This window comes from Tachysurus vachellii, chromosome 2 (assembly GCF_030014155.1).
Source record: "Tachysurus vachellii isolate PV-2020 chromosome 2, HZAU_Pvac_v1, whole genome shotgun sequence".
Taxonomy (NCBI): domain Eukaryota; kingdom Metazoa; phylum Chordata; class Actinopteri; order Siluriformes; family Bagridae; genus Tachysurus; species Tachysurus vachellii.
This window is the reverse complement of record NC_083461.1, coordinates 11,884,118-11,895,437: the sequence shown is the minus strand read 5'-3', so window position 1 is coordinate 11,895,437 and position 11,320 is coordinate 11,884,118. Positions and strand designations below refer to the sequence as shown.

Genomic DNA, 11,320 nt, shown 5'->3' with positions numbered 1-11,320 from the left:
GGCAAAAGGTCGGGACAGGCGGCAATCAATCAGAATATCAAGAGGCAAAACAGGACAGGAAAACCAGGAACACAGGAATACAGAAAACGCTCAGAATGACTGTACTAAGACTAGTCGAGACCTCGCACAGGTAAGCAGTTCTGGCGTGAATATATACGAGCCGGAGATGAGGAACAGCTGGTGCGGTAATCAGGAAGGGAGGTGGCTGATGGGAAGTGTAGTCCGGAAGCGCGTTAGTACTCAGGGGACGCGTCTCTATGGCGACGCTCGTCCGGCGGTTCGTTACGCGTGACAATTAGTTGTCACCCTTCATCGTAACCCCAGAAATGACAAAATCATTCTTCTTGGAAACTTCAATGCCAGTGTGGGACGAAACAGCTATTTATGGAGTGGTAGACACAGACATGGTGTTGGGTACTGTAGGTTAACACAAATGGTGTGAAGAAGCTACCACTGTTTAGCATGATCTCCCTATTACAAACACTCTATTTCAACTAAAAACTACATACAAAATGTATCCACAACTTAAATACTGGCACGTGATTGACCACATATGAAGAGCTGCAAAATGCTGGACAGATGTGTTAATGATCAAGCTTGGCATCAAAATGTGCCCCCCACAGCATCTTAAGAAAGCCAATAACAAGCAGATAAACTTTGCACTATACCATGAAGACTATATATGGCACTTAATGAAGCATCTTGGCAAGTTATGCTGAACAATTTGAAGCCCTTCTCAACCAACAGCCATCAACTCATTGCTCTATTCTTGGGCTAATCAGTCGATTATTAACTTATCCACCCACCAACTTTCAAAAGGTGTAAACAATCATCATCTACCTCAAAATTAAAAAGTCTCATGTAGTTATTTGAACACGGTTTACCAGGATGATCTACAGTACTAATTCATTTTGCAGGAGAATATCTGTTTATCCCTTAACATTTCTGGCATTTTTCAGATGGATGCCATTATAATTTCTTACAAAAACAAGCTTGACAAATCTAGCTGTGGTGAGAGTAATGGCCTATTATTGCTAGCTGCTGCAGGTAAAGTCCTAGCAAGTCATGCTAAGCAAATTGGTGGCTCCTTAGACTACAGAGGGACAGGAATCTGTAACTTTTAATCTACTGTATGCACTCTGGTAAAACAAGGGTGTGTGTTCGCACCAGTGCTCTTCAGCTCTTCCTGTTATTTTTCACAAAACCTCTCCATGACTGGCTGGAAAGCAATATTGGGATCATGATAACTTTCGGACTGAATGGAATTTTTTCAGTATTTTTCCTTAGCAGTGCAGGACATCGAGTTGCAGTATTCTGACTATTGTGTGTTTGTGGCTCACACCCCAGAATATCTGTAAATCATTCTTTCCATTGGTGTGAAGGCCTATAACATTGTCAGGGCTTGTCAGGTAACACTACCTTCACTGTCCACTTAGTTCCATCTTTCAAATTCTTGGGTAATTTTCTCACTGAGGGCTGCAACATCAACCACATAATCCACAAGCCTCTGTAGCCTTTATCAATCACAGACATACGTTTTTTCAAACCAGGCACCTTCAACTACATATAAACCATCTGTATCGCTACAGATGTGAAGCCTGTGTCACATTCAGCCAACATCTAAGGTTGCTGGAGTACTTACATTTAAGGTGCCTGCATGGAATCCTGAGGATCATGTGGTGTGATCATGTACCACATTCTAAAGTGCTCACCAGAACAAACTGAAAGAGCATGGAGGGAACTAAACACCAACTGCGTTGGCTTGGGAATGTTATCAGGATACCTTAAAGCCATGGCAAGTCCTGTATGGACAGCTTCATCTGGGCCTCTGTTCCAGGGAATGTGTTATGAAGCGGTATGAAGACCAGCTAAAAAGTTCACTGAGGGCATGTTAAATCAACCCCTTATGATTGCTGTTGACTGTATCCTATTTGGAGCTCTGCCATGAAGGAATAGTGCATATGGAATTGGAGAGAAACATCAAGGTACTGCAAACTATTAGCCATTAGACACTAAAGATACTAATAGCCATTCCTGCCCCGGCTAACCATGCTTTCACATTCCCAACATGCAGGTTTGTGGATCATAAAGTCTGTGGATTACGGATTGGACATTAACGGGTTCTCAAAAGTTGTAACTATTCTCATACTGTACACGTGATTTGTCAGTTGCAGCTGACATCGGAAGATTCTGTGGCCTTTTTTCTACCTTTTCTACCTTCCTTTTTTGTACCTCTCTGCCACTACACATTTTCATAGGTGCCTTTTGCATTCTTGTATATATTAATGTGTGAAATATAGTGGGCATGAACATGAAGAGGAAGCAGGACTTCCTGCAGCTCAATACAGAAGCTAAAAAAACTGCAATGTTTCTAAAAATGTTTGCCAGACCTGATGCAGTACCTGTGTCCTTAACAACACTTTGTATTTCAGCAAGATGTTATGAGTGTTTCTCTCTTTTTTTAAAGAATGAATGTGAAATGGAAATCAATCATCCTTAACAGGCTTGTTTGGCATGATGAATGTTTTAAATTGTTTCTAGGTACAGTATGAATGGTTTTATTTTAATCAAGATAGACTTCCTGGTGTTATCTGCATGTTTACTGGTATACAGTAAGTGCAATAGTGTCCATTTTTTCAGTAAATGTGAGCCAGCCTTTCTATTAAATACTATAACTTCAGATGTATCCTAGCAGATATATCCTATTATTAAACCTGGGAACACAGATGTACAGTACAAATGTGCTGATGTGAATGCACTGAAAAGGGATTTAAGAAGACAAGAAACAAGCAGTGCCTCTTGGAGTATCTTTGTCTATTCACGTTTTTGATTGTTTGTTTGTTTGTTCATTTGTTTGTCCTTCCGGTTTGTTAAATTGTAAAAAGCTGTTAATTACTATACTTTTTGTTTTTTAAAGTTTTTGTTTTTCAGTCTTTTTGTTCATTCCACATTTCCATGCAGCAGAAGTAAAGCTGGCAGTTTTCTGAACTAAAATGGAAAAGTAATATAATTTGATTAACGCAGTGGCCACATCACACCATTTACATTTACAGCATTTGGCAGATGTCCTTATCCAGAGCGACGTGGAAAATGCTTTTAAGCCTTTATCATTGAATACATTAACTCTAGTTTACTAGGTTACAGATTTAAGATACCATGAGCCTAAATCAGGAGTTCCAGTTGGGGCAGAAGTGAAGGTCCTGCAGATTTTCTTAATTCTTGTGGTAAAAAGAAGTAAAGTCTTCTGCAGTCAGGGAGGTTGTAGCAGGTGGACCCGGGGGTTGAGTAAAGAAATGATGATGTTGTGGAGCTTATGAGGGGCTTGTGTCCAAGCTTCAAGCTTTTCCTTGTAAAAGGAAGTCTTGGCAGAAGTCACATCTGCCAAGAGGAGAACTTGGCCAGGAGTTTACGGTAAGAGTCAAGATCTGCATCAAGTTGTGATTTATTCCACTTTCTCTCAAATGATCTTAGCTCTCTTTGATTGTTGCACAACACATCTGAAAGCCAAGCAGCAGAACAAGACGTTATCTTGTGTTTAGTGGACAGAGGGCAGAGAAAGTCCATGGTTGTCTAGTATGACTTTTTACAGATGTAATAATGTACTAATGATCCAGATCCCATGATCCTAATGACTCACAGCCTGACCTTCACGCCATCACAGATTCCACTGTTGTTGTTGTACAGGTGCTGAAAGCTGTGGGTGTGACTGAATAGTTAGTGAGGGTGTAGTGTGTGTGAGAGTAAATTTAATTAAATAATGTTGAACTGGAGGTGAATTAAGTCTCCTTGTTTAGATTCTACAGTGTATGGTGCCTTCGATTTTATGTACATTTTTATTATGGAATATAATAGTATGCAATTTTAATATTTTGTGAATATATATAAAATAATACCAGAGAATGAACAGTGAACTGTTAAAATATGCAGTCACTGTTCTGCTACTTTTTTTAGGTATCAGCAACTTTAAAAAAAATCTAGATGTGTATTTGTTTGATTAGATGAGAGTTAGATTACACAAACACATTGGGATTGTTGTGGAGTTTGTATATTTTAATTTACCAGAGGATTTTTGCGTAAAAATAAAATCACCTGACATTTCCTCATTCTCAGTTGTTTTGTTGGGCAGGTTGGTATTTGGTATGTGACTTAAATTTTATTTTTATCTTAGTCTTATCCTCTGTTGAGTTTTTGGTTTCATTTTCTCCACAATGTAGTCCATCCAGTTTTCTGAGTTTACACCAGATGTGTTTTTGTACACTCTTCATTTCTCACTGTACTGTGTGAGGAGTGGTTCGGCCATACAGCTCAAGATACAGGTAAATTAAAAAGACATTTTTACTAATTTTCTTTAGTTTAATAGACCAAATATGCACAGTGATTAATAAATCAGCTTAATGTTTGGTCTGTGTGATTTTCAAAATCTACCTTGAAATACAGGAGTAAGGGCAGAAAAAACAACTGTTCTTATAAAGACTTAAACTTTTAATAATAATACATCTGGTTACATCCTCATACAGTATATCAACTAAAGATTGTGTGTGTGTGTGTGTGTGTGTGTGTGTGTGTGTGTGTGTGTGTGTGTGTGTGTGTGTGTGTGTGTGTGTGATTTTTATTTTTAAATGATGGAGTACATTAAAAGTTCTGTGTACCTGTTTGTCCAGCTCTAAATTTTGAGTGTGAACATATTTCTAGGTTGTGACAGCACAGAGAATGGCTTCAATTGGAGACTCACCTCAAGAGTCAGGTAAATTTCACAGATTCTTCTTAAACTATTGGTCAGTTGTAATTGTTTCTCTGATCATGTGGAAAGCAAATAGCAAAACATTTAGCATTAATGCTCAACATTACAGTGCTTTGTATAATTATTCCACCCCCTTGAAATTTGCAGTTAGTGTGTCATGTGATCTTGTTATACATACACCTGTTTCTGGAAAAGGAATGTTGTAAAGATAACATACATTAACAAACTTCACCACGAAGATTACAAAAGTAATCCTTGTAATGTCTCATCATACTGAAAACACCAAACCACAGTGAATCATGGTGCTGGGAGCATCATGCTGTGAGAATGCTTTTCATTAGCATAAACTGGTCAGGTTTGAGGACAAATATTTTTGTAACCAACAAGGTTTTATCACCTTATGATTGTACATTTAAATGTTAGACATATTTAGTAAATGAAATGATAAAGTCCATTTGCTGAATGTGTCAACAAATGCATAAAATCTAGGTAAGTGGGCACTGTACAGTGCCTTGGAAAGGTTTTCAGTGACTTTAAATGATATAATAAGATTTGGATTATTAACTAATATGCCATTATAATACATTTTGACAGCAAAATACATTAGTTGACTGCAAACCTTACAGAACAATGATTAAATTATTCTGTATGCTGCTTTCTTAAAGTTATGTCTATTATGTCTATTATGTCTATCTTAAAGTCTATTATTATGTCTGGGTTTATTATTATTTTTGTGCACTGTTTGGGAATGATTTTTCACTCATTTTCCTGGCAAATTGGCTCCAGACTTCAGGTTGGCTGTTGTAGACACAAAAAAGGTTCTCAAGAAGGTTTTAAAGAAAAAATGCCCAAAAGCATAATGTTGCCACCACCATTTCACTGTATGGATGATGTACAATAAGATATGGAATAAATTTAGATTGAGCCACACTTAATGCTTTGAATCTTATGCAATTCTCAATTTTGGTCTCTTTACACTGAAAAACAGAATGAAATTTATAGGTATGTTTATTATTGGTTATTCAAATACAGCATAAATTAGATGAATTCCAGGGGGATAAATACTTTTGCAAGTCACTGTATATTGTTCTGCATATATGCTATAACACAAAGAAGTGTTTGCATCTACACTGTGTGCACAATTATTAGGCAAGTTGTATTTTTGAGGATTACGTTTGTTATTGTACAGAACTACAGTGCTCTTGGTCAATCCAAAATGTTAACACACCCTTAAACCTGAACATTTAAGTAGTAAAAGTGAAGTTTTGGCTTTCTTAAGAGAATATCTATATGTGCACCGTTATTAGGCAACTATTAGTGTGCAGAATTATTATGCAACTAAATGAAAAACAAAGATTTTCCCATCTCACTTGTTTATTTTCACCTGTTAAAGTGAGAATAATAAACAAACTCAAAATTTACAAATAAACATTTCTGAAATTAAAAAAAACCCTCAGTGACCAATATAGCCATCCTTCTGTTCGATAACAGTCACAAGCCTTCCATTCACGGATTCAGTCAGTTTCTTGATCTGGTCAGAATCAACTTTTTGTGCAACCGCACCCACAGCCTCCCAGACACTGTTCAGAGAGGTGTACTGTTTACCTTCACTGTAAATTTCCTGCTTAAGAAGGGTCCAAAAGTTCTCAATAGGGTTTAAGTCAGGTGAAGAAGGGGGCAATGTCATTAGTTTTTCATCTTTAAGGCCTTTACTGGCCAACCATGCAGTGGAGTACTTTGATGCATGTGATGGAGCGTTGTCTGGCATAAAAATCAAAGTCTTCTTGAAAGATGCAGACTTTTTCCTGTATCACTGCTTGAAGAAAGTGTCTTCTAAAAATTGGCAGTAGGTCTGAGAGTTGATTTTGAGTCCATTTTCAACCCGAAAAGGTCCAACTAGCTCATCTTTAATAATACCTGCCCATACCAGTACCCCACCTCTACCTTGCTGCCGTCTGAGTCAAAGTGAAGCTCTGTGTCTATTAGTGATCCAACCACGGGCCCATCCATCTTATCCGTCAAGAGTCACTCTCATCTTATCAGTCCACAAAATCTGTCTTCAGATATTTCTTGGCCCATTCTTGACGTTTCAACTTACGTGACTTGTTCAGAGGTGGTCAGGTTTCAGCCTTTCTTACCTTGGCCATGTCTCTGAGAACTGAACACCTCGTACTTCTTGACACTCCAGGTAGGTTGCAGTTGTTCTCAACACGTTTCTTGTGACCCTGTTGACGATCTGCAACAAAACGTTTGATGGTTCTGTGATCATGCCACAAAATCTTAGATATTTCAAGAGTGCTGCATCCCTCTGAAAGACTTTTAACAATTTTTGACTTTTCAGAGTCAGTTAAAGCTCTCTTTTGGCCCATTTTTCCTGAGAGAAGAATCTGCCTAATAATTATGCACACCTTGATATAGGGTGTTGATCTCCTTAGGCCACACCCTCCCTCGTTACACAAATACACATCACCTGATATGCATTAAATCCAATAAGCATTCAAGTTTATACAGCTTGGAGTTGGAAATTATGGATAAAATGATGATATAATTGTGCACACAGTGTATTTCATTGTTTTGACATTAGTTTGACAGGCCAAATGCAGTGGTTTATAACAAGATCACATACAGTAACTGACTATAAATTTCACATGTCTCAGATCTCAGGATTATCGTAATTGGACCTCGTGAGGTAAATGTGGCTTCAATTGGAAACATCATCCTTGGGAGAAAAGTGTTTGTGTCTCAGAATAGTAGCAAGTGCATAAAGAGAGATGGAGAGATAGCTGGGAGAAAAGTAACAGTGGTAGTCACACCTAATCGATGGTCCACACTTCCTCTGATTGACACAACAAAACGAGATAAACAAGAACTAATGCTCAGCATGATTCTGTGTGAGCCTGGACCTCACGCCATCCTTCTAGCCGTTGGTGAGGAGGAGGTCACAAAGGAAATGGCTCTCTCAATGGAGGAGCACACAGAGCTTCTTGGCCAGGAAGTTTGGGATCATACAATATTATTATACTCATGTGGCAAACAGCAAGAAAAATGTGTTAAGGAATCAGGAGAAGCTTTCAAGAGGATTGCAAATAAATGTGGACACAGATCTCACATTCTCAGTGACACAAATCAGGGAGATAGATTTCAGGTCAGAGAACTAATAAAGAAGATAGATGACATGGTACAGAAAAACAAGGCCAAACACTGTGAGATACACGGGAAGATCTACCTTGTTCAGAAATGGAGGGAAGCTGAAAATAAACGAGCAGAACAAAGAGAGATGCTGAGGTCAAAAATGGGTAAGTAGAACATTACATATTTATTATAATTTTCCTTTAAAACTGTTGGTAAATCAGACATAAATCACTCATACTGTCTGTGGGATTTAAGGAAATTATATGTACATTTTTAAAAATTGCTCTTACTTTTAGAACAAAGCAACTTTATGCTGCTTCGGAGCTTGTGGTGTGTGAGAATAAAAAGCCTTTTTCTACACAGTGTAATCAGAACACTTACCAAACACTAGGATTAAGACTACTTCTTTCCAGCTAGAGCTTGTGTGGTAGAGTACAGTTATCTGATCCTGATTGCTGTATAATGTTTGATCATCAATGCCACAGAGTATCTGTACTCATTGTCAAGAATCAGTACACAACACAGAGCCAACAGCTCATGCTCGCTAGCTAAAGTTATCTATCTAGCTATAAACATCTGTAATATCACATCACTGACAGTACAACTGTACACTGCAGCTGTAATGTAAATAAAAATAGCCAACTGTTAGCTTATGTCAATGTTCCATATCATTTCTTTATTAAGAATGTTGATTCCATTTTTCTCTTTATTTTTATAGGAAGCACAAGCCACAGTTCTGAGATCAGAATTTTGCTAACAGGATATCAGTTTTCTGGAAAGAGCTCAACAGGAAACACAATCCTGACACAGGAATCATTTGTGACATTTCCAAAAAAGAGGAGGTCAAAGTGTGTAAAAAGTGAAGGAGACGTTCAAGGAAGGCACGTTACTGTAGTGGATACTCCAGGACGATGGAGAATTCACCCAGTCGAGTACACTACTGAGCTTTGCAAGCAGGACCTGGTGCTTAGCGTAACTCAGTGTCCACCAGGACCCCACATTTTGCTTGTGGTCGTACGTTTAGACACTTCGTTCACTGAAATGAACAGGAGGGCAACGGAGGAACACTTGCAGCTTTTTGGTGAGAATGTTTGGAGACACACCATGGTACTGTTCACCTGTGGGGACTTTCTGGGAGAAACAACGATTGAGCAGTTTATTGAGAGTCAAGGGAAAGCTCTGCAGTGGCTAGTGCAGAAATGTAACAACATGTACCATGTGTTCAACAACAACAAAAAGGATGATCACTCTCAGGTTTCTGAGCTGCTGGAAAAGATTGATGAGGCTGTTGCTAGTAACAGTGGTGGCCATTTTGAAATGGGCCAGAAGATTTTGCAGGAGGTCCAAATGAAGAGGAAGATGGCAGAAGACAAAGCTAAAGAGAGGAGACTGATGGCAGAAGACTGTATTCTTGGACGATCTGATCATATTCTCTAAAACTTTAGAGGACCATGAAACCCGTCTGTTACAAGTTTTTTCTCGCTTGAAGGAGTATGGTCTAAAGCATAGGTCACTAACAGGCAGACCCAGAAGCTGTCCAATCCGGACCCGGACCTACAGCCAAAACAAAAGGTTATGATGTAAAACTTGACGGGGCGCTTCTATTTTAACCGGAGCAGCTTTTGCAATCTTTACGGTAGTAGTAGTGGAAACGCACAGACCAATTGCATGCGAGTTAAGCCATCCCACGTGATACCATTCAGCCAATCAAATCTGTGCATTCCTGAAGTAAACACTGCGACTCAACAGTGCAAGACAGATGAGAGGGAATTAGAGTAAAGTTACACATGAAAGAAAGATAGCGATACATGTAGAAAACAAAGGGAGAGAAACAGACGAGTGCGACAGAGAAAGGGAGAGAAACAGACGAGTGAGACGGAGAAAGGGAGAGAAACAGACGAGTGAGACAGAGAAAGGGAGAGAAACAGACGAGTGAGACTGAGAAATGGAGAATAAAGAACAAATGGCGCTCTCTAAAAAAAGAAAAGTGGACAGCGTAAATAGAGCATTTAATCCAGAATGGACAGACTCATGTCTGTTCACACTTCCCACTTCCCACTAAACCAGTGTGTCTCATATGTTCAGAAACCGGGGCACTTATTAAAAGTGGCAATGTGAAACGCCATTATGAGACAAAACATAAAGGATTTGAACAAACATATCCACTCAAATATGAGGACAGCGTCCCTGAGACAGCTTTCCCAGGTCTGAGGAAAGTAGCCCTATACATCCTGACCATGTTTGGCTTTACATACAACTGCGAGGCAGCTTTCTCTACAATGAACATAATCCAAACTAAATATCGTTCCAGGCTCACTAATGAGCACCTCCACATGTGTATGAGAATGGCCCTGGCTCCATTCAAGCCCAGGTTTAACATCCTGCCAAGCCAAGCTAGAGCTCAGTTCTCTCACTGAGATATAAAAGGGAAAGTTAAGCAGTTTAAACATACACAATTTTCACATTTTATTTATTTTCTCTTATTTTGAAATGTAGCCCTACTTTTATTTATTTAATGAGAGAACGTTATACATATCTACAATCATACATATGTTTAGTTCTATGTTACGTGACAATAAATATTGTCAAAAGATTTTTGAATTGTACTGAATTTATTTGATTTGACAGTCAGGTATTGATTGCTTGCAGATGTTGATACAACTACTAGGCAACTTAAATATACAGTATATCACTAGTTAGACATTATGATCTTCCAGACCTTTGCTTCAAGAAATTTTCTCTTACTGGACCTCTTTAAATTTTAGTTGAATACCTCTGGTCTAAAGCTTTCCCCGGAGAAATGCCATTTCTTTCAAGTACTTAGGACGTATAGTATCTGAGAATGGAGTGGAAACGGATCCTGAAAAGATTGAAGCAATCAAAACTTGGCCGTGTCCAAAGAATCTGAAGGAATTATGGTCATTCCTAGGATTTTCAGGCTACTATCGTAGGTTCATTAAAGACTATTCACATACAGTGAAGCCTCTGAATGATCTAACTCGTGGCTATCTGCCATTGAAGAAAAGTGGAAGGAAATCTGAGAGAGACTGTCAATATCATGATCCTAAAGAGCCGTTCGGTGGTCGCTGGACCACTTCATGTCAAAAAGCATTCGAGACCCTGGAATGACAAGCTTTCTGCTGCTCCAGTCTTGGGCTATGCAGACCCCAAACTTCCGTACATTGTTCATAGTGATGCAAGCACTCTAGGATTAGGAGCTGCATTGTACCAGGGACACGATGGACAGAAACACGTAATAGCATTCGCTAGTAGAGGCCTGTCACGCAGAGAATCTCGTTATACAGCTCATATACTGGAGTTCTTGGCCCTTAAATGGGCCGTCACTGAAAAAATTCACTAATATCTCTACGGCACAACATTTACTGTCGTTACCGATAGTAATCCATTGACTTATTTCTTGACAACTGCCAAACTGGATGCTACTAG

The 11,320-nt window shown here is 38.9% G+C and overlaps 1 protein-coding gene across 1 annotated transcript; it reads left to right on the top strand.

Moving 5' to 3' along the window:
• Positions 1–4,284: 4,284 nt before the first annotated feature.
• On the top strand, positions 4,285–9,310 carry LOC132857778 (GTPase IMAP family member 8-like). The gene is made up of 4 exons (XM_060887816.1): positions 4,285–4,316; positions 4,693–4,744; positions 7,399–8,037; positions 8,592–9,310. Exons 2-4 carry the CDS (start codon positions 4,711–4,713, stop codon positions 9,308–9,310), a joined length of 1,392 nt encoding a protein of 463 aa, XP_060743799.1. The 5' UTR covers positions 4,285–4,316; positions 4,693–4,710.
• Positions 9,311–11,320: the final 2,010 nt, after the last annotated feature.